Source organism: Ahaetulla prasina, chromosome 3, assembly GCF_028640845.1.
Source record: "Ahaetulla prasina isolate Xishuangbanna chromosome 3, ASM2864084v1, whole genome shotgun sequence".
In the NCBI taxonomy this organism is placed as follows: Eukaryota; Metazoa; Chordata; class Lepidosauria; order Squamata; family Colubridae; genus Ahaetulla; species Ahaetulla prasina.
In genome coordinates, this window is record NC_080541.1 from 150,724,452 (window position 1) to 150,749,263 (window position 24,812).

Here is a 24,812-nt window from a genome sequence, read left to right on the forward strand (position 1 = left end):
TTACATTACAGTTTCAGGGTTTGCCTTTTTTTGCTTATGCAAAACACAAATAGTTATACATATACAAGCACAAATGATAATTAGAGCAACGCATACTATAATAACAATTACAGTCACCGTATTTATCACATTAGGGGTTTCAGTATTGGGAGCTTCCGAACTAGAAGTGGCTTTTGTGGTATAAGGTTTGGTTGGTGTAGGCAGAGCAGAGCTAGGATTGGTGGGTGGAGTAGTAGTGAGCACTGAAGGAAGAAGTACAACTGCTCTTGCTATATTAGATACTTCTCCAGTATTGTTGCTGCCATCACTGGCACGAATGGCAAAGTAAATTGCGGTGCCATTTTCTTTTGTGAAGCTTTCCATCTTATACTGAAATGTCTGTTTGATCCCAGCAGCATCAGGTTTCAGATCAGATGTGTTCACAGAAGTAGCATTTTCAAAAGTATCTCTTAATTCCGCAGGATTTTCACTCGTTTTTATGTCATATTTTTCAGCTGCAAAAAATGAAAAATATTCAAGGAGACAGCAAGACAAATTCTCCATAATACTTGGGAACTGAAATCTTTGTCAATGAAATCTTTGCAACAAACACATCTCATTTGAACCGAAAGCACCCTATGTGCTAAATTAGATTGTAGTCACCCAATTTTATCCCATAAGGAAAATTCTATAAAGATTTAAATTTGGGAGCTAGTAACAAGTAGTATTTTGTTCCTCCTTTAGCATGATTTCTTCTGCCTAACATAGGAAAGAAAATGTTACCTTTTCCTTTATCATAGTCATTTCCAGGAGCAGTCCATGACAAAAGGAAATCATCCTCATCATTAAGTTTTACTTCAAGATCAGTGATTCGAGATGGTGGAAAGGCATCTGAAGGACTTCCAGAAGTCACTCCTGACATTACAAAAGTACCTCCTGAAGCAATTCTGCTAAATTTTCCAAGGTTTGCTTGCGTATCATTGTCACTAGCTTCTGGTCTTGGTGCATTCATTTTTATTTCACCTGTTTTGGAAAGATAGAAAGAAAGAAAGAAAGGAAGGAAGGAAGGAAGGGAGGGAGGGAGGGAGGGAGGGAGGGAAAATCTTTCAGCAGAAACTCCAAACTTTCTCATTATTCTGATGTTTATTTGAGTTGTCTACAAAGAAAAATGGCAAATTATTTCCATATTGTTGAAAATATAAATAGTTATACATAATCATGCCTATTTACTCATCAGAGACTGTGAGATACATTATTTATTAGAAATTGAGATATATAGTTATAGCTATAGTTATAGTTATTTATTATATTGATTTAATGAATCAGTTTTTACCCAAAAGATAATATTAGAAATGTATTGGACATTTTGGAATACTTAAAACAAAATACTGAAAAAAGGGCTGCTTTGATCTTTTCAAATGCAGAAAAGGCCTTTGATAACTGGACTTTCCCATTTAACTTTGGAAGATATGGAGTTTGGTGGGAATTTTATTAAATGAATAAAATTGATTTAAACTTTGCAACAGGCACAAATAATTTTAAGTGGAAAATTAGAAAACCTTGTGAAATACCAAAAAGGAGAAGTCAAGGATGTCCCTTGTTGCCATTGTTATTCATCTTAGCTTAGGTCTCTATTGAATGAAGACCTAAAACAAGAAGAAATAATTCCTGGAACGATGATTAAAAGGGAAACACATACATTATGAGGGTTGTCTGATGATTTAGTGATAATATTTGAAAATTCTTTCAAAGGAGTAGAAATATTAACGGAAAATTAAAGAATTGTGGTGCATTAGTTGAATTTAAAATTAATAATTAGATAATATCAAATTAAATAAAAACAGGAATCTGGAAGAGCAAAAAGAATAAGAACAATGGATTTAAGATTGAGAAAATTGAAATACTTGGATGTTACTATGACTAATATAAATTGTATGTTATTTCAGTATAATTACAGTATATTAATTAAATTAAGAGAGATAAGAAAGATGGGAAAAATTACAAGATAAAAATGAATTTACTGCCTAAAATGATGTTTTTGTTTCAGAGAATATCTTTTGTGACAACTGCTGTACCATTTCAGCAATGGCAGAAAAATATATCTAGGTTTGCATGACAAAAGAAAAAGTCCAGGTTTTTATTATTAAGTTTCCACTTTTCCAAGGCTTAACTATAAAATAGCAATAGCACTTAGACTTATATACTGCTTCACAGTGCTTTGCAGCCCTCTCTAATCAGTTTACAGAGTCACCTTATTACCGCTAACAATCTGGGTTCTCATTTTACCCACCTCAGAAGGATGGAAGGCTAACTCAACCTTGAGCCGGTGAGATTTGAATTGCCGAACTGCAGTCAGCTGAAGTAGCCTGCAGTTCTGCACTCTAAGCAGTGCACCACCTCAGCTCTATAAAATCATCTAAGCTACAAAGGAAGGAGGAAGATTGCATGAAATTGTATTTGAAGCTCACTGGTTTGAATGAAGAAGTGAGTGCTGCTAAGAAATAAGATATTAAAACTAGAATGGCATTCTTTGAATTTTGGATGGCATGACTTTCTCTGGTGTGATAAAATTAAGGTTAATGTAGCTTTTAAAATTGCTATATTAGAAATGGAAGCCTGCTCTTGATGTTGGCTAGTACTGAGAGTTACAAAATGTTACAAAATGTTATAATATTAAAAACATGAAAGGACATCTTGGGAGAATGGAGCCAAAATTTGTAACTACAATATTGACAGAGTCAGTAAGGATGCCTGCTTCTGTGACTATGTCCAAAAGATGTTAATGAAGGAGTGACGGATGTGGAACAAATATTATCTGACAAGACAGAGAAAGTACTGAAAGTATAAAAGAAACTGGCTGAAATTTTAAAAATTAAAAGGCAAATACAAATGATAAACCAAGAAAATGACCTAGAAACTATTTTTTTTATGAAAGAGGTTTGTTAAAGTCTTGAAGAAAAACTGTGCAATGGAATTAAGAAGAATTGAAGACAAATAAAATCTTATGACAATATTTGATTGAATTAAATATTAGGCTTCTTAGAAATAAAAGGAAGGAATATAAAATAAATTTATTTCATCACAAGTAAATACTTTTTTTTTTTTGCAAAGTATGTGCAATTTTTACTAACACCAAGACTGAAAAATTGATGTTTTATGGATTTGCTTACAGATAAGGTAAGGGACATGAAATGAAGGAATAGATTTTTATAAAACTATTTAGTGAAGAATTACTAAATTTATCTAATCCTTCCTGTGATGAAGTTTGACATTCATTTCTTTATAAGTTTGTTTATTATATTCTTTCTTCTCTTTCTTTTTTTTTCTTTCCTGCACTTTTTCTTCTTTCTATTCTATTTTTTTCTCTAAGTTTAGTCTGTATTAGTTTCTACTATTAAGTATCATAATACTTAATGATACTTTATACTGCATTTTTTGGAGTATAAGACGCACGGGAGTATAAGACGCACCTTAGTTTTTGGAGAGGAAAATAAGAAAAAAGCTGATTGGCAGGTGGATTGGCCTCCCGGAATACCCTCTACCAGTTGTTCTGAAGTGAATTTTAGCAACAGGTTCCTTGGTTGTGAGCTCTGTGCTTTGCTTTTTTTTTGCTTTTTTTTTCTGCGTCTGAAACTTCTGAAACTCCATTTCAGAAAAAACTTCTTTTTTCTGCCTCTGAAAGCCTCTGAAGCAGCTTCAGGAAAAAAAGCCTCTGAAGCTCTGTTTTGGGGCTTCTTTTCTGAAGCTTCATTTCTGATGCTTTTTTCAGCCTCTGAAACCTCAGTTTAAGCAGCTGGACGGAGCTACATTTGGAGTATAAAATGCACCCAGATTTTCATCCTCTTTTTTGGGGAAAAAAGGTGTGTCTTATACGCCAAAAAATATGGTAAGTATTTTTAATACTTAATATTATAATACTTTATAAATAATTACTAATACATTTAAAAAAAGAATAATGTAAGCTATGATATTCCCTGTAACACTCTACAAAAGTGAAAGTTGGACTTTGAAAGAAGCAAGATAGGAAGAGTATTTGAACTTTCATGTTGGAGAATATTATGGACAAACAAATGGATCAAACAAATCAACTCAAGAGTTCTCAAATGACCACACTCAAATTATCTTACTTCAGATTCATTATGCAATGACCTAGCTGGCTAGAGGAGGCTCTAATACTGGGAAAGATGGAAGTAAAGAGAAGAAGATGACCAGGACCAAGGTCGATGGACTCAGTTATTGTAGTGATGGGAAAAATTGAAAGATCTGGTTAGGTCTTCATGATAGATGGTGGAGAAAATATATGTGGCTACTAAGAGCCCCCAAAAAACTTGATGGTATGTAATTAATCATTCAGTTATACTACATTATTGTTATTTCATAGTTTTTACCTTTCTCTACATAGCCTGAGACATATAGAGCGTGATTCCTTTGGCGAGTTTGTCGGCTGGTCCCATCTCTCCCTTGGACATGCACCTTTATGCTGTATCTACCATTGTCTTTGAATGATGTGAAGTATCTTGAGTAGATTCCATCGTTCTTGATAATATCTGCACCTTGAAACAAAAATATTAAAAATTAACATCCAGGGTTAGGGTTAGAATGTAGAATGTAGAAAAGACACCAAAACTAAGTTATCCCTGTTTTCATCAAAGTAAATGTTTAATTCTATGGTTATTTACATTCAGAACCAAAGAATAGCTGCTATAGGTTTGGAATTGGTAAAAAAGGCTCCACAAATTTTTTTCCAATTCTATAATTCTTGGGTGTTAGATTCTATGCAACAATGGTATTGGCACAGATTTCCTGAGGCAGTAGGGACCACAGTTTATAGATTCCTAAATCTGAGGGATGATGGGCTAATTTTGAATATTGTGAGCCACTCAAGAGTTGTTTAAGATGAACGGTCATACATTTTAGTTAAAAATATTCAGAATATCTATTAAGCGTTCTGCAAAATAGTTGTTGAATGTAAGAATGCAGCCAATGATCTTAATGACTAAAGATTTATCAGATTGTAATTTCTCTAAGAGAGAATGGTATATGCCATGCATGATTCTTTTTTTTTGTATGTAACATGTCTGTATTCACTCATCATGAGAGATATATTCCAAACTTCAAATAACAGGCATGTATAATCATATTTTTTGTTAAGTGTAAATACCTAAAATAATATACATTTTTCAGAAGACTAGCTCTGAAAAGCAATGTTATGCCAATTAAATTGTAATTGTATGGTAAGAAGCGAACATTACCTTAAATTTCAGTAGAGTAAATATTTGTACCTTGGTTTGCCCAAATCTCTGTCTTTTCTACTGAAATCAATGAATAATGAAGGAGTTCCCAGGACTTGGAATACCATAAGTACCAAAATACTCCTCATTCTCTGGCCTGACTTTTCTGGGCCGAGTGTTGAGCAAGAAATATTTCTAAAAATTACATGCTAATCTTTATATCAAACAAAATAATGATACAATCTCATGTTATAAATAGAATTGTTTCATTTTCTCTTTCAGTTTCTCCCAGACTTCTGCCTACAATCCCCCCAAAAGAATAAAGCTCCTTTTTTTCTAGAAGGTTAAGAGTTGAGGGATTTGACTTTGTGACAAAGCCATGTCAACTTACAGTTAATTATAGCTGAACCTGGATGCTATTTGTCTTTCATAGCAACAACTATCTGCTAAGATATCAGACTTGAAGCCTTCCAGTCACAACTTAGAAGTATTCTCTGCCTATATGTACCGGATTGACTTAGTTTGTAAGCATAATATTGGGTTTTGTTTAAATATTAAGCATTTTTTGCACTCTTCTTTCGTGTTCAACAAGAGATTGTTTAGGTCTTTCTTGCTCCTAGCCATTAAAGTTGTATAATTAGTAGGTTTGAGGTTATTTTTTTCTCCCAGTAATTTTATTTCGAATTTCTGTTTCTACCAGTTCAGCATTTCTCATGATAAAGCCTACATTAAAGTTGTATAAATAAAGACACAATGTACAATCTTAGTACAATTGAACCCAATTAATCTAGAAACATTGTCTGACAGTCTAAGTGACTGGCTACAGGTAGTCTTCGACTTGAACTGTGAACTGAGTATCTTGGGGAGCAAGTTTTGCTACATCAAGCTAAGAAGAGGTGCGATAAAGCAATACAACATACAACAGAAAGAGAGCAGAGCAGAGCAGAGCAGAAGGACAATGGCCACAAAAAACTTTCCATAGCTAATCCAACACAGTTCATTTTCTCTCCAGGCAAGCAGCTGCAATGGTGCAAGGAGCTCAATAGACACAATAGAAGTGGCCAAATATGTGTTTTATAATCTAGAAGGCTACCACCGTTATCACCAGTATTTATGATCTTAGAGCACAGGTGTCAAACCTGATCACGTTGCGGGCCAGATTGTGACATATTGTGACATTTTTTGTTTTTGTGGAGCTGGGGTAGGCGTGGTCTGCACAAGCCATATCCGGTCCACGGGCCACCAGTTTGACAGGCCTGTTAGAGTAACACTAGTAAGACAATTATCTGAGTCCTCATGGGGAAGTTCCTACTTCTGGAATATTATGTAGAGAGGTCACCTGAAAAATATATAATACATACATATACATATACATATACATATACATATACATATACATATACATATACATATACATATACATATACATATACATATAAAATTCTTCCAAGTACACTTACCAGAACCTTTGTCCCAAAGCTCTAGTTTCTCACTTCCGGACTGTGATTCAATTGTGGCCATAACATTTGCACCAAGCACTGGCAAAAGTCCTTGACTGACTTCTGCATAAATAATTATTGGATTGGGAAAAGCATTTGTATCACTGCTTAAGTAGGACTTCACAGTTACTGGAGGTTCCGTTAGAGATGCCGCTCGAGACGTTACTGTGATTGATAGCACCTGAGCCGTTGAGTGTGTATTATGAAGTTTATAAGTCCAATCTCCTGTCTGCAGATCAAGATTTGGAAGTAAAATATTATTGAATATTCACTCGGCATGGTCAGGAAGATATCAATGCGGTTTTGATTTCTCTGCATACTGTATTTCTTAAGGATAAATAGGCATTTGTATATGTAGGAATTTTAAAGAGTTGGACAGTAGAAGCTCATTCATGATCACTTGTGAAGTCTTCAATTTTAGTTCTGTGGTTTGCACATATCATTCCCTGGCATTTTTGCACACAGTTGTACACACAGAGGTGGGCTGCTGCCAGTTTGGACTGGTTCTCCCGAACCAGTTGTTTCGATTCTGCATAGTTCGTAGAACCAGCAAATGATTGGATGGCTGGCCCCTCCCTTGCCCATTTATCAGACTGTTTTTGGGCTGTTTTGGAGCCATTTTCAGGTCGTTTTTCCAGCCAAAAGCATCCCAAAAAACACCGTAAAAATGGCCCCCAAAATGACCCAAAACAGGCCAAAATGTTTTTGGGACATTTTCAGCCATTTTTTGGACAAAAACAGCCCAAAAATGGCCTGAAAAATATCCCCAAAACAGGTCATTTTCTGGGCCGTTTTCTGGCTGTTTTTTGGGCCATTTCGGGACTTTTTTTCTGGCCAAAATTGTCCCAAAAAAGAGCCTGAAAACAGCCTGAAAAAAGGCCTGAAATTGACCCCAAAATGGACTGAAAATGCCCTCAAAAAGCTGGATGCAAGAGGAAAGAGGTGTGCCGGACCCAGACTTGTCGGGGGCTCCTCATCCCAGAAACAGCAACCTCACACTCTTCCCCTCTCTGCTAGCCCCCTTAATGCTAGCAGCCACTACTGCCCACTTCTCCCTCTCCATATCTGCTGCTGGGCGATCCCATGCAAAGAAGGGGGCTAGAGAGGGGAGAGTACAAGGTTGCTGATTGTGGGATGAGGGCACTCAGGAAGTGTCTGGATCCAGTTTATCCAGCTTCTCTTCCTCTCGCAGCCACCTTTCCCAGTCTAGCTTGATGCAGTCTATCTCTCTCTCTGTCTCTCTGTCTCTCTCTCTCTCACACACACACAGAGTTTAGATCTTTCTTTCCTCCTGCCCTCCTCACCAGAGACCCCTGGATTCCCTCCCCAACCCTCCCCAACCCTGCCTGTCTCATACAGGTACCATCCACACAAGTGACACAGAGTTGGCCACGCCCATTCAGTCACATGACCCCAGCCATGCACGCCCGCCTGCCCACACCCACCCACCCAGTCATTAGGGCAGAGAACCGGTTGTTAAAAAATTTGGAGCCCACCACCGTGTACACATATTGGCTCTTATACTGTATAAACTAAGGTCCCACAATTTCATGATTGTGTCTCACGTGGAAAAATGTATGTGTGAAAGATTTAATTATGGTGCAACTGTTTGCAATTAACAATATCGTTAATATCAATGTATCATTTGAAGAATGTCCCTAGGAGAGCAGGCTTTTGTCAGAACACTATGCTTAATGAAATGCCATCATGGGGCTACACAAGAGTGCCCACAGGATAACTCTCTTTAAGAAAATCTTCACCAATCCAATGTCTTCCATGTACTGCAATTGCATTATCCCAAAATTTCAATGAACATAGTTAAATACGATTTCAGTTTTATGCTACAGTGGAAATATGTTGCTAGTCAGGTATGACTTCTCCCACCTGCCAAAATGGAATGAGTGGGCAAATTAATGGCACCAGCTAACTGTTGCACCAAAGAAAAAAATTGAAACATCAGGCCATTCCTTTTAGAGACTTGGTTATTTCTGTGTCTCATCTACCCATCTTGTAGGAACTTCAGCAGATAAAGTAATTGTAGTAATTTAGCTTAAGGTATTCCAAACTTTATTAGTATACCACTTGCACCTCTGAAGTAGACCTGTTCGTCTATGGGCTAAAAAGAATGTTAAAATTATAACTTCAATGATAATACAACTTCCTTAGTTGAGAGAAAGATGAGATATTTTACCTCGGCAGTCCCATCAATCTTAAGTCGAGCAGTTTTGACATTGGTGTTGTCAACTACAAAATCATTAGGATGATATGTTTTCCCTTTTGGATCCGTCAGAAGAATTTCAGGTTTAGAATAGGCTTCACTCCATGTAATTACAAAAAAAGTGTCATTTCCTACAGTGTGATCGATGGATACAATACCATTAAGAATACCGTTGGCATCAACTGTCTGACTTTTACTTTCAAGCTATAAATAAAAAGAAGAGAAAATTATAATACAGCAAGAAAATACTGTGATTGTGTAATCAAATGTTTTTAATTACTTTGGGAGTATCTCATTTAAGGTAAACTTCATAGTTAAGAACGTGGAGTACAAAGCTATATAAGGTTAAAAAATGAATGCTGATATTGTTGTGTATTTCTAGCGCAACAGCCACTTGACATAGCACTATCTCTCCCAGATATTACAACAAATCTTATCTATCTATCCAGATTTCTATAATCTATCTTTGTAATTTTTATAGGTAATTAAATATTTTTATTATGATAATAATGGTCTACAGATAGTCCTCTACTTACAATACTTGATTTAGTAACTGTTTGAAGTTACAACAGCATTGAAAAAAGTGACTCATGACCATTTTTCATTCTTATAACTGTTGCAGAATCCCATGGTGATGTGATCAAAATTCAGATGCTTGCAACAAGTTCATATTTATGACGGCTGCAGTGTCCCGGGGTGATAGGATTAGTTTTTGTGACCTTCTGACAAATAAAGTTAATGGGGAAGCAAGACTTACTTAACAAGCATGTTACTAATTTAAACTGCAGTGAGTCATAACAACTATGGCAAGAAAGGTCGTGAAATGAGACAAAATTCAGTTTACAACTGTCTTACTTAGCGACATAAATTTTGGGCTCAGTTGTGATCATAAGTAGAGGACTACCTATAGAAACAACTGACATACAACGGTCTACAAATACCTACATTCACATAGATACAGTGATCAGCATGCTGCAGCTAAGCATATATAAACCTACCATATTTTTCGGAGTATAAGACACACTTCCCCCCCCCCCAAAACAGGGTGAAAATTTGGGTGCGTATTATATACCGAATGTAGCCCGCCCATCCACCGGCCCCCACCCTTTGGCCTCTGCCTCCCAGCAATTTACCTCCTTGCAGCAAACAGCAAACATCTCATTTCAGCTTCAGCACAGCCTGATTAGCACAAGCAGTTGATTGTCGGCCTCCCGACCCTCAGCTGTTTCATGCTGCTGGGATTGCCTATAGCCATGCGGGCCTCTACTCTTTGCTGCAAGGAGGCAAATTGCTGAGAGGCAGATTTTTTTTCTTGCGCTAATCAGGCTGTGCTGAAAATGAAAATGAAACTAAAACAGGCTGTTTGCTGTTTGCTGCAAGGAGGCAAATTGTTGGGAGGCAGAGGCAGATTTTTTCCCCCCTCCCCACAAAAGGTAGGTGCATCTTATAGTCCGGAGCGTTTTATACTCCGAAAAATACAGTATATGTTTAATCAGATGATCAAGAATAATAAAAAGGGCAATGCAAAATTAACGGTAATGCAAGCAGTGATAATCAAGCAATAATAGTGACAACTGTGGCAGTAAGGTAGACAATGAGTTATGAGAACATTAAAACAACTTTCTAAATAAATGTTGTAATATACTGGGAAATATAAGAAATGTATTAACATTTCCAAGAAAATACGAAATATCATTGGGTTTTTTTAGCCTAAAAAGTAACAAAATAACCCCAAAGCATCCTAAACAAATCCAACGATCAGAAGCAAAACATGAAAAACAGGAGTTTTTTACAACATACAATATAAAGACTATGAAAATCACTATGAAGAACAAACAGGCAGAAGATTGGCAGAATGCATCCATGAATATTAATTGGCAGTAAGAAGACATGATAAAATGTCTTTAATTTCACCAGACACAGAGAAGTTCAATCACAGTTTCAACTGGGAATGTGTAAATATTTTAGATCAAGCCAAGTCTAAGTATGCAAGAGAATTGCTAGAAACATGGCACATTTGACAAATTAGCCATCAACAGATTGATAGAAATAGCTTCTATTTGCAACCCATTCAAAAGGAATGGTCAAAGGAAGGACCAAATCAATTTGAGAAAGTATAACCCTACTAGTTACTGATCATCCAGTGTTGTTGAGAGTCAGGTAATATATGCATTTAAAAAATAAATACATAGCTTTCAAATACCTGAATTGACTGTTGATAAATATTTCCACTTCCTGCTGAAATTCCACTGAAAACATCTATGAGGCCATTGGGATCCAAACTATCAAAGGCAGCAAATTTTAATCCCCCTAAATTAAGATTGAGATAATTGAAATGATCTATGAGATTCATTAAAATATTTGCACTGTGCCTAATGCTGGATCAATATTTACATTACAGATCAGCAATGCAGGACCAGCAACGATCCAAATATCATTTGCAGACCATCCATTTTTGTTTTTAAAAAAGTAATTTATTAACAGTTACAATTAAAAAGATAAAAACTAACACAAACTAAAAAAAGAAAAGAATGAAAACAAAAAAATAGAAAGTGCAAAAATGAAAAAATAGAAAGCAAAAAATAAGAATATAATAAATAAAAAGGAAATATATATGAAGAAATGACTTCCACCTTCAACAAAAGTATTAACAATTTTAATAAGTTATTGCCACCTCTTAAAATGCAACAAATGTTCTCTTCTTCCCCTATCCAATCTTTTATTTATAAACAAATCCTTAAAGATATGTCATTCAGTCCTGATCAGAAAAGTCCATTAGGGAGTTACTAGAGATAAAAACATATCTCTTTTAACTTTGTTCAAATAAACCAACTTTATATTCCTTCCTTTTAATTTTAACATGTGTGTTGGGCTTGATCTCTGGGTGTTATGTGAATTTCGTTGTATGGGTATACTTTGTATATCCATACAATGACAAAAAAATTTATATATCTTGATCTTCAAATCATGTTCTAGTGCTTGATTTCTTTTTTTTTTTTTTATCCCTTCTTACAAAATTGTTCAAGGCTTTAATAAGCCTCTTTTGTAAATCCCATATAGGAAAATTATCCAGGTCATTCTCTTGGTTTGTTATTTGTCCCTTTTAATTATTAAGATATCAACTGGTTTCTTTTGTGTCCAGTGGAATATCTTTTTCCATATCATTCTTGAAGCCTGTCATTTTTAATCCCTTTTCAGTTCAGTCTCAAGCTTGTCAGTTAAAACTTGTTCCTCTTTCATAATATCTTTGAAACAGAGTTTATACATAGAGGCAAACAAAAATATTCTTCAATATGTCCAATGTTACAAAAAATCCTTCTCAATTAATAAGTCATATTTTCTTCTCTTTTGAGTGTAATAATGGTTCCCTCTACTATCCAACCTTCAAAGTCTCATGGTTCAAACCATCATGTTTTTTTCCCCCAAATAGAATTCAAAACAAAAGCATTTCCCCATGGTAGTATTCTTGTCACTAACTTCAAAATCTTACTTCAAAGTTATATGGACTCTTAGTCTATTTGTAACTTTTACTGTTTATTTCAAAAGAAAAAAAAATAAACTCTTAAAATTGTAATTAAATCTTCTTTCACTGAGGATTGAAGGAAACTCACACAGGGTTATAAAACCTATCAATCCAAAGGTTCCCAATAGCGGAAAAGCAGTCAACAAGCAATTTCCAAAAAGAAAGTATGTGAACTGAGTGTCCTTTAGAAGGTACCAATCATGGTTTGAGTAAGATGACTATTCCCTTGTCTCCCAGAGCTCTAAATCTACAGTTTTGCGGTCTCATTGCATGGAACAATTGTCTGGAGCACTTGTGGCTGATCTCAAGTCCTCTCCTTGTCTGGAGAGAAATTATGAAGAACTGGTTTACTATCTGGCTCTTCGTCCTACTGCAGTTTTTGTCAATTTACCATTTCTTCTCTGGAGGTACAGACTCTCCTTTCATTTAAATGAAGAAGAAGGAATTAGATGATGTTGCCAACAAGACTGAAGAGTAAGATTACTGAGTTTGTGCAAAGTTTGGTGATCTCAGAATATTTGGGATGATTTTTTGCATTGATAATTGGGAGGCAGAAGTCTGTTTTTGGACAAGTTTGATTGTCCTTGTGCTATACAAATAAATTATTTATTTAACCTTGAGATGATTATGTTTAGAAAGACCTAGGTCTTTATTCCTTTCTTTACTGCTTTCTTCATAATCAAGTGAGAAGTCTGTTGTGTTGTACGTGTAGCCAGGACAACATACAGTATTTTAGAAATTATCTAAAACACAAGGGAGAGCAATGAGAATGGGACAAGGAAGCAGAACTAATACGGTTTGGGTATTGACACTGTGTACTTTGGGTATTATTGTAATATCATTTTAGAATACCTGAAGGTAGAATACATGACATACAGTTACTATGAGGATAATATCACATTTTCTGAATCACCATTTGTTATTGTGTAATACGGGAAGCCATTCAAAGTATATAGCTTATTTTACCTGTCATGGTTGACAGCATTTCTAGCTCTTTTGCAGCACTTGGCCCCAAAGCAATGGTGTGAATTATTGATCCACTACTTTTAACTTCATTAAAGCAAGCTTGCATTCTTAAGTCTTCTCCATCTGTTAAGAGTACAATTTCACCTCCTTCGGTACTTCCATCTCTTGTTTTAATCACCTGTATTAAAATATTAGCAGAACAGGGAATGCAGTATGAAACTCACAGAATGCTCTTTAAAATGAAGAAGTTGGATAAAATTCATAGAATAATTATATAAATAATTTGTAATAAAAATTACAGCACATTTCCCCAATTGCCATAAAGTCAGTGGTGGGTTGCTAACAGTTCACCCCGGATCGGGCAAACCGGTAGCAGCGGTGGCAGGAGGCTCCGCCCATCCACCCAGACGTCTGCGCATGTGTAGCATCACGCGTGTGAGCGCCCACACACCCACGAGCGAACCGTAACAATGGGATTTGAAACCCACTACCGCAAAAAGTAGTGCTACATTCCTTAGGAATCATTTCCTATGTAATAAAAACCAGACTAGGTACTCCCTGTGTACTTATAAAGTCAGAAATAGAAAGAGGGGGGAGACAGAAGAAAAGAAAGGGAGAAATAATATTATAAATCTCGATGGAGTAATGTGCTATTAATCCTTTATCCTTCACTGTTTTTCCTCTACCTGTTCAATTGGCCTCAGAACCAAGACCATACAACATGTATAATATTGCTTTGATTTATTCCAAAGCTCTATTCAGATGTAAATCTTTCATTTTTCTTTTTTGCAGTACATCACTGCAATTCCATTTCAGTAGTTGCCAGAACTATCATATAAAATGTCTACCAAAGAACAAAATCCACAAGATCTTATAATTTGTGTCACATCAATGAGAGCAGTGTTGTGGTATTGTGTTGTAATGTTATAAATTTTCTTCCCGTTGAGTGGGTGTTTAATTTGCAACAAATGTAGAAAAAGGGTGGTCTTTATGCTGTATGCTATTTTCTTCAGTTTGACGCGTGCACATTTTCAGCCTGTCACCATGGATGTCACTGTTGCAAAACTACTATCATTGAAAAAAAAAATCTGCCATATCCTAACATCACCAAGCAGATTAAGGAGAAAAAATTTTCTACTATGTTATTCTGTTTCTTTATTTTGTCTTCTCTTCCCTTCACTCTCACCTCCATTAATATGATCCAAGCAGAGCGACACTAAGATCCTAGATTTATATGAAATACAACTTGAAAAAAAGGTAACAATTTTGAAACTACAAATACTCCTACCACATCCCTTGCTGAATTCTACTATATTATAAGCATTCCTATTGTTGTGATCCGCCAGCAGCCTGCGGAGCTGTACAGAGTCGGACAGCGATGAGGCTGAGGTGAGGCCAGGGCCATCGGGGAGTGAGGTACGGACTCCAGAGCCTGATAGTAGTGAGGCAGAGGAACAGGAGGAGCCTGTTCCTACTGCACGCATGAGAAGAGCTGCCAGAAGGCAAGAGCAGCTCAAGTAAAAAGGACAACTCGGGAAGGCCAAGAGATGATTGGCCCCTCCCATAAGGCTTAAAACAGACCAGCAACACCATTTGGGCTTTGCCGGAAAACAACGTTGGTAGCTTGGTCTTCTGCTTCGTTTACGTCTTGCATTTATTTTTGTGACTTCTGAAGGTTTGCCAAGAAAGGCCTTTGGCAGTTTGCCTATTTGGACCAAGGTTTGCGATAGGACTGAAGAATTTGTGTTGGGAGGAATTTGTTTTAATTTAGTTGAACTATGCTGGGAATGAATTCTCAGCTGTTCGAATAAAGTTTGTTTTTTTCACAGACTGAGTTTCCTACTACCTGCTTGGGCCTGGGTCACAACACCTGTATTTTCTAATATGAGGTCCCCAACCCCTGGTCCCTGGACCAGCAATGGGCCACGAAATGCCAGAAACCAGGCCATGCAAACAAGCGAAGCTCCATCACAGGATGCAGGCAGCACATAAAACCATGCCCCCTCCCGTCTGCAGAAAAACCTCATTCCACAGAATAGTCCAAATGCCGAAAAGGTTGGGGGCTGCTATTCGAACATACTGCATACATTTTATGTCATGATCAATGAGGCCAACTCAAGCTAAAGAAAAGAATTTGTCAACTCCAAGGTTGAGATGGCTTCACATTTCACCTTCCATTCCATTTCACCACAGACTGTCTTGTGGGATATTGTTTATAACATCTGCATTTGGAGGCATGTTCCTCTTCTCTTTATAGGAAAAAGTTCTTTCTACAAGTAGCCCTCAACTTACAACCATTTTTAGTTACTGTTTGAAGTTCCAACAGCATTAAAAAAAAACCGTTTGTATTGGTCCTCACACTTATAACCGTCATAGCATCCTCACGGTCAAGTGATCAAAATTCAGGCACTTGGCCACCAGCATATATTTGTGACAAATTGCAGCATCCAAAGGTCATCTCATCACCATTTGAGGTCTTCGCAGCTGGCTTCTGACAAAGTCAATTGGGGAAACCAAATTCACTTAACAACCTCATAATTCACTTAACTGAAGTGATTTGCTTAAAATTATGGCAAACAAGTCATACAATTGGGCATGACATACTTAACAATTGTCTTACTTACAACAGAAATGTGGTCATAAGCTGAGAACTACTTGTAGTATACCACTAAATATGAAAAGAGTACAAGGAGCTATTATTAAACACCGTTCTGATATTTTCAGCTTTTGAAACTTCACTGTAAGAAGTGCTTCAAAATGAATCACGTGTCAGAAACTAGCCTGCAGGCTAATCCAGTCAACAAGAATTTCAATGCTAGTCTCTCTCTCAAAAATTAATATGGGAATTCTACTTTCTAATTGTTTTTTTAATAATTAGGAAGAGAAGCTCCCACTGGATAGAATGGCATCCTTTTGCCCTTCATTTTCCACACTGATAGGAGATAATGGATCGTATTTGGGCATGAATTCCATTGGATGCTGCCCAGGATACTCCCCCAAAATAAATTTAATAAATGCAATTTAAATTTTAAAAAATAATCAAAATGTCATCAGATCTCCATAAAAGAACACCGTGATAATGAGATTTGTCATTTTAAAATGTGTCTGTGTGCATCAGAGGTGGGTTTCAGCAGGTTCTGACCAGTTCTGGAGAACCGGTAGCAGGAATTTTGAGTAGTTCGGAGAACCTGTAGTAAAAACTCTGACTGGCCCCGCCCCCATCTATTCTCTGCCTCCCGAGTCCCAGCTGATCGGGAGGAAATGGGGATTTCGCAGTAACCTTCCCCTGGATTGGGGATGGAATGGAGATTTTACAGTATCCTTCCCCTGGAATGGGTTGGGAATGGAGATTTTACAGTATCCTTCCCCTGCCACGTCCGTGAAGCCACACCCACCAAGCCATGCCACACCCACCAAGCCACACCCACAGAACCGGTAGTAAAAATTCTTGAAACCCACCACTGGTGTGCATATGATAATTTCAGTAGGCATCTATTAAAGCTATAGTACCTGTGAATACTGGTACTATATCAGGCTGAAAAAAAATTACAACGATTGGATGATATAATTGCTTCGGTTTTCTCTTTAAACACCTGTACAAACTCACTATACAATATATGTCTAGGTGGAAAAAATAAAATAAAATAATGGTAGTATGTTTTCTTTCACCTGAAATCCTTGCCGCACTCCAGCACAAATATTAGTCCCTCCACTAGCTGTGGTAGGCAAATAATTCACAAGATTCTGTCGTATGTTGTCACTGACAATCTGTTGCAGGCCAGAATTAATGGTGGCAGAGCTATGAAATGTTACAATTCCAACCCAGGAACCAATTTCAATAATTTGTAGGAGGAATAATTCTGCAGCTTGCTTGAGACGAGCAATGCGGTTAAACTGCATAGAAAGGAAAAGGGATGGAAGGTGAGGAAGAAGGACAAAGTTGTCAGTTGTCAATACTGCCTGAACAATCATTTCAAATGCCTTTCTTTTGGCCAAATTCATTTAAAAGTAGAAACAGCTGGCCTTCATCCAACCCTGATCTCAAAGTTCCAACAGCTTGTTCAAAATCTGTAACTAAATGTTTATGCTATTTGGGAGAGACTGCCTTCTCTGGCTCCCCTGTGTTTTTTTCTATTTTAAAATGAATTGGTCAACTGGTGATTAGCTAGATGAGAAAGTATGAAACTCTGAAATTAGAGTATTGCTTTCCTGGCTTAAAGTGGACAGGACTTGGCCTTTGTATAGATAGTCCTTACAACATTTTATTCAGTGACTGTTCAAAGTTACGACGACACTGAAAAATGGGACTTATGACCGTTTTTCAGTTATAACCTTTGCAGCATCCCCATGATCATGTGATCCCCTTTTGCGACCTGCAAGAAAATGCAGTGATGGAGTAACCCCAAAGAATTGCATGTGCCAGTTGGAGGAGGATTTTCAAACAGTGGACGATGTTGGTGAAGATGAGCTTTCACTTGGAAAATGACCAGTCATTAAAATGTTGCAAAATTCCATGTTCCATACTGCTATCACGTGCAGCACACCACAAAACCTTTCCAACTGGACACTAAGTGTGTGCTGTGGGGCTTTTAGGGTAGCAATTCAGGACAGGACAAATGACAAATCAGATGTATGGATACAGAATGGACATCTTCCCTTCTCTCCAGCTGTCTTACAAAACCCTACTTCTAAGGCCAGTATAACATCTTGGATCATATCTAGTCTCTTGGATAACTTTCCTCTTTTTCATAACAATTAAGCAACTATAATTTACTACAGTTTCATAAATGCTAATGTTTATGAAAAGGCGTGCATATTCATTAGAAGTGGTTAAATATCAGTAATTAATTAACAGCTAACCCAGCATTCCTATAAAAACCATTTTGAAGTTTTTTTAAAAAAGAATTTTCTAATGCTACACTTACATCTCTCATGCTTGTAGAGACATCAAGCACTAAACAGATAACTCTATCATGTGTTTGCATCAAGGTGAAAGTGGGGTCAGGTGGAGGAGTATTTATTATAGACGAAGAGGCGAAGTCAATGGAATTCATAATTACTTCCCACGTACTCTTATAGTTGCAGAATTTGTTTTGCAGATTTGGTGCTTCAATATTATGATTGCTTTCATTACAGAACATAGTAACCTAAAAATATAAAAATAAGAATTCATCAGGAGGACAAATATTGGATCGACTCTTAAATGCTTTGCATTAGTTATACTTACAGAAGGAAGACTTTGCATATACATTATAGATACTGGAGTGCTTTGGGATTTATCAGCTACAAATTGACATCCTGGTTCATACATCTGAATGTCCTGCCGGAATTTGCAGTCTCTGTGTTGTCCTGGTCCAGTTGGAAATATGTAAATACCGGTGACACTAGCTGAACATCTAAATGATATAATAAAAATATACATAACTTACATAGAAAAATTATGACATCAATATAAAAAGAGAAATTTTGTTTCAAGTTGAGCTTGACCTCTGATAACTTTTGGGTGCATTCATTTCATTTTCTCTGCAAGAGTACTCAAGTGGTTTGCTGTTGCCTTGTTCCAGGATGTTTTTCAACTTCCCAGATTAGCCTAAAGCTCAAGTGATCTCGGTCTCCCATCCAAATTAGTAGATGTTTATATTCTGCAAGCTTGAACTTTGAAAAAGAGTATTGACAGTTTTGAACATTGATATTGAAGGGGCATCTAGAGACTTCTAGGGAAGAAATGGGAAACTGAAGATGGCTTCAAGAAAAGCAGAGCTGACCACCATGGCGGAATGAAGATCCATGAATAGATCATTTCTTTGAAAATTCTTCTACAGACAAGAGATCACCCACCAATGTTTCAGACATCTGGTCCTCCCAAGATGAGGGTCCTTGGAGGAGTTCTGGGAGAAGTTCTGAGAGAACTTCATTGCAACTACATCACAAAAAAGGCTTTAAGAGTTGTAAACTTAATCTTGCGTAGCTTCTTCTCCAAAAACACTACACTACTAACCAGAGCATATAAAACATTTGCTAGACCAATTCTTGAATACAGCTCGACTGTCTGGAACCCATGCCACATTTCTGACATCAATACAATTGAACATGTCCAGAAATATTTTACAAGAAGAGTTCTCCACTCCTCTGAATACAACAAAACACCTTATGCCACCAGACTTGAAATCCTGGGTTTAGAAAATGTAGAACTCTGCCGCCTTCGACATGACCTGAGTTTAACTCATAGAATCATCTGCTACAATGTCCTTCCTGTCGAAGACTACTTCAGCTTCATTTGCAACAATACACAAGCACACAATAGATTTAAGCTTAATGTTAACCACTCCAATCTTGATTGCAGAAAATATGACTTCAGTAACAGAGTTGTTAATACTTGGAATACACTACCTGACTCTGTGGTCTCTTCCCCAAATCCCAAAAGCTTCAACCAAAAACTGTCTACTATTGACCTCACTCCATTCCTAAGAGGTCTGTAAGGGGCGTGCAAGAGGTCTGTAAGGGGAGGTCTGTAAGAGGTCTGTAAGGGACGTGCACAAGCATGCCTACCGTTCCTGTCCTATTGTTTCCTTTCATTATATCCAATTAGTATAGTTATTCATACTTATGCTTATATATATGCTTATATGTTGTATAGTTATTTCATGCTTATGCCTATATATATTGTGTGACCAAAAAAAAAAAAAAAAAGATAGGTTAGCCATTTGCTCAAATCACAGTTCACCGCCCTGAGTCCTTCGGGAGAAGGGCGGTATACAAATTAAAATATTATTATTATTATTATTATTACAGTGGACACCTTTGAAAGGACATTAAGTTTGCATCCTTCCTTTTCTAATCACTTTTGGAAATTACTTGTTAACTGCATTTCAGCTATTAGGAACCTTAGGATCCACTTGGTAAATTTCCTTCAATCCTTAATGACAGAAAATCTTTAAACTATAAGTTTAAGAAGTAAAAAAAAAGTGTTTTTGGATAAACAGCAAAACAAATGGACTAAGAACCCAGATAATTTTGAAATAAGTTTTTTTGAATTAATTATAAACAAAACTTCCCATGATATGGAAAAAGATCCCATTGTCTTAATAGCTTGATAATTGAATTGAATATACAATTAGCAAACCAAGAGAGTGACAATAATTATTATTTGAATAATAATTAGATCCTTAATCAAGAGGCAAGTAAACAGAAAATTGATGAAGTACTACAGTCTAGTCACTGTAGCCTTACTAGGAAGATACCTTGTTGCTTCAACTTCCTTTTCCTTAGTAACATAAAAAGGAGCATCATAATTATATTCATCAAAGACACCCCATCTGAGATGAGCCCACTCATGGACAAAGACTCTACCTGTAAGAAAAAAGTCAAACAACTGAATTGTAACACAATAATTTAAGTTTACAATAGTCAGTAAAAAGTTGGTATTATGTGTGTGTGTCTTTAAATGCTGTTGGAACTGTGGAAATGTCATTATTCGGGGGAATTTAATGGTGATCCCACTAAGAAAGTGTTTGGAAGGGAAGCTGCACTTAAGTCTATGTGCAGCCCCAAATTCATTAAGAGTCAAAGCTGGCTGAGGGACTCTGGGAGTTGAAGTCCACAAGTCTTAAAGGGACCAAGGTTGGAGACCCCTGGCATAGATGACTTGCTGCACAAAATTTAAAGTGCCTTTTCTATCCTATTACTAAACCAGAGTTGGGTTTCAGCAGGTTCTGACCAGTTCTGGAGAACCAGTAACGGACATTTTGAGTAGTTCGGAGAACCGGTAAATACCACCTCTGACTGGCCTTTCTCCATCTATTTTCTGCCTCAGAAGTCCCAGCTGTTCAGGAGGAAATGGGGATTTTGTAGTAACCTTCCCCTGGAGTGGGATGGGAATGGAGATTTTACAGTATTCTTCCCCTGCGACGCCCAAGCCACACCCACCACGCCACATCCACAAAACCTGTAGTAAATTTTTTTGAAACTCATCACTGTATTAAACATGCAGACACCCAGCCATCTTTTGAATCTGGCCATCCTCTGAATCAGGGATCTCCAACCTTGGCTGAGGAACTCTGGGAGTTGAAGTCCACAAGTCTTAAAGGGACCAAGGTTGGAGACCTCTGCTCTGAATAGACCCAGGGTATAATAGCTTCAGGCTGGGGACTGTATTGTTCATTCTAAAATGAGGGCTTTGTTAAACTTTTGCCTGGATTTTCACTCCTTTAAAAGAAGCGACCAAGGGAGATTAGACATTTATTTTTTCATGAACTTCTTATTTTGTTGGTTATTGTTCAGTCTCCGGCTATTAATGATTTCATTAGTGAGAACAAAAAAACCCCAATTAATTATATTACCTCGAGATCCATAAACCTCAATCAAATTGTCATTTGTCAGAAATGTTGGCGTGAAATGAATATATCTTCCTGGTTTCCCACAACCTCCAAACTGCAGGGTGTAAGGATCATCTCCAGACTTCAAGTGAGGATCAGCTACTATGATGTCGGCCTAAAAAATAATAAAAACGGGCATACTTTAAAGATCAGTTAGAAAAAGTAGCTAATTGTTTGCTAATACAAAATAACCCCTGGTTTGAAACTGCCTCTTAGAAATTCCTTTTATATTTTATTTATTTATTTCATTACACTATTCAATATTCTTTAGCCTTGAAATTACCTATAATGAATACATTTTTTTTGATACTTAATTGAAAAGATATTACACATAGGCATGGAAGCAGTCAAACTTAGCTCCCACTGCATCTGAAACTTGGATGACCATAATATGTTCATAATAACAGAGTTGGAAGGGATCTTGGAGGTCTTCTAGTCCAACCCCCTGCCCAGGCAGGAAACCCTACACCATTTCAGACAAATAGTTATCCAACATTTTTTTTTTAAATTTCCAGTGTCGGAGCATTCACAACTTCTGCAGGCAAGTTGTTCCACTGATTAATTGTTCTAACTGTCAGGAAATTTCTCCTTAATTCTAAGTTGTTTCTCTCCTTGATTAGTTTCCACCCATTGCTTCTTGTCCTACCCTCAGGTGCTTTGGAGAATAATAATAAAAGGTTTGTCTGATGTTCATATGATTTACTCACATTAAGTATATCAATAATTCATTTAAATACATAGCAGAGATGGGGAACTATTGTCCTCCATAATTCCTTGCAGCCACAATTATCAGGGGAAATATTTAGGGATGAGAACAGTTATTCTTCAGCAATATCAGCAACAACTTTATAATAGCAAGTCATTTTGTTTGACTGTAGAAAAAAATCCTTCACATCACAACAAGAAACCAATTACCGTAAAACATTAATTTAGTGGACTATTACTTAGCAGACTTGAAAAAGATTGAGTAAAATTTTCATCTAGATATCATTCCCTCCTGAAAATAATAGGCAAATCTGTTACAGCCCAAATGGTTCAGATAAATTAGATAAATGTATGTTAATTTCACCTTAATAATGTCATTATAGAAGGAAAACAAATTATCTGTATTGGTTTCTATAATGCTGTCAGTACATTAATGGTGAAAATTACATTATTGCCTTAATTATATTGTTATATAAGTGATATAAATAGACCCAAAGAAACACTTTTGGGAATAATGGATATATCTTATATCTTCGTGGGACGTGGTGGCTTAGTGGGTAAGCTTGTCAGTTGGAAGGTTGTCAGCTGAGCTTGTCAGTCGAAAGATTGGCAGTTCAGCGGTTCGAATCCCTAGTGCCGCATATCCGGGTGAGTTCCTGTTACTTGTCCCAGCTTCTGCCAACCTAGCAGTTCGAAAGCACGTAAAAAATGCAAGTAGAAAAATAGGGACCACCTTTGGTGGGAAGGTAACAGCATTCCATGGCTTAGGACCGGGTTATTTACAGGACTGCCTGCTGCCACCGTGTGCCTCCCATCGATCTGTGCGCTCCCATAGAGAGGGCCTCCTTAGGGTGCCGTCAGCCAAACAATGTCAGCTGACCCCCAGGAGGAGAGCCTTCTCTGTGGGGGCACCTACCCTCTGGAATGAGCTTCCACCAGGACTTCGACAGCTTCCTGACCTCTGGACCTTTTGCTGTGAGCTGAAGACATACTTATCCTTCTGTGCAGGGCTGGCATAAAACTACTAGTAATTTTAATTGGTTTTTTTAGGGTTTTAGTGTGTATTTTAACTAATGGGCCAAATTGAATAGGTTTTTTAATGGGTTTTTTAACTGTATATTGTATGTCTTATTGTTTTTTTACTTGGCTGGAAACCGCCCTGAGTCCTTCGGGAGAAGGGCGGTATAGAAATTAAATTATTCTTATTCTTATTCTTTGGCGTTGAGTCATGCCAGCCACATGACCACGGAGATGTCTTCTCACAGCGCTGGGTCTTCGGCTTTGAAATGGAGATGAGCACCACCCCCTAGAGTCGGGAACAACTAGCATGTATGTGCGAGGGGAACCTTTACCTTTACCTTATATCTTCCTCCAATAGTCCTTTAAATTAAGTTTAGTGTATAAAGATCAGGAATTATTTGTTCCCAGCAATGAGCATAACGCTCACAAGCAGGCACTTGAAGTTAATAACTTTGCTGTCATTGTTTGACTGCAAAGGTCATAGGACATGTGTGTCCAAACTTTGGTTTGCCTGGGCCACATTGAGTGAAGAGGAATTGTCTTGAGCTGCACATAAAATATAGCTAATGTACTTAAAGTATATACATGACAAGCTTCCTTTATTGAGGGCGTATGGTCTTGTGGGGCTGTATATTACTAGCTTTCCAGGGCTGCACATGATTTGTGGGGCTGTCATTTGGACACAGGGCCTGGCATAGGGGAAGGCCGGAGGGAGAAGAGCTTCTATCAAGGCAGCAGTTGGATAAGTGGGACTGAGAGCATATGCACCAAAACAAATTCCTTGTGTGTCCAATCACACTTGGCCAATAAAAAAAAAAAGTGGGACTTGAGCCCAGGCCAAGCCAAAGAAAATAACTTGAAAAAACTGTATCAGATATACCCCTCCCTAGTTCACACGAAGATAAAGTGAGGGTAGAGGGAAGCACATTCAGACTTGCAAGATTCTGTTACCGTAGGTGTTAAAATAAATACCTGTACAATTAGCACAGGGGCCCCCCAAGGCTGTGTGCTCTCCCCACTTCTCTTCTCTCTGTATACCAATGACTGCATCTCCAATGATCCATCTGTTAAGCTACTGAAGTTCGCAGATGACACAACAGTGATTGGTCTCATTCAAGACAATGACGAATCCGCATATAGACGAGAGGTCGAACGACTAGCCTTATGGTGCAACCAAAACAATCTGGAACTGAACACACTCAAAACTGTAGAAATGGTGGTAGACTTTAGGAGAAACCCTTCCATACTTCCACCTCTCACAATACTAGACAACACAGTATCAACAGTAGAAACCTT

The 24,812-nt window shown here is 37.2% G+C and overlaps 1 protein-coding gene across 1 annotated transcript in view; it reads right to left on the reverse strand.

The window, feature by feature from the left end:
* LOC131195187 (calcium-activated chloride channel regulator 1-like) overlaps nt 1–24,812 on the reverse strand; it is a 28,398-nt gene continuing 3,586 nt past the window's right edge. Inside the window, exons 3-14 of the mRNA XM_058176899.1 lie at nt 21,756–21,906; nt 20,658–20,766; nt 18,644–18,812; nt 18,342–18,563; nt 17,086–17,310; nt 13,417–13,594; nt 11,131–11,237; nt 8,901–9,131; nt 6,671–6,938; nt 4,368–4,532; nt 763–1,002; nt 1–494 (exon numbers count right to left, since the gene is read on the reverse strand). Of these exons, the coding sequence (XP_058032882.1) occupies nt 1–494; nt 763–1,002; nt 4,368–4,532; nt 6,671–6,938; nt 8,901–9,131; nt 11,131–11,237; nt 13,417–13,594; nt 17,086–17,310; nt 18,342–18,563; nt 18,644–18,812; nt 20,658–20,766; nt 21,756–21,906 (2,559 nt within the window). The remainder of the gene's footprint in view (nt 495–762; nt 1,003–4,367; nt 4,533–6,670; nt 6,939–8,900; nt 9,132–11,130; nt 11,238–13,416; nt 13,595–17,085; nt 17,311–18,341; nt 18,564–18,643; nt 18,813–20,657; nt 20,767–21,755; nt 21,907–24,812) is intronic.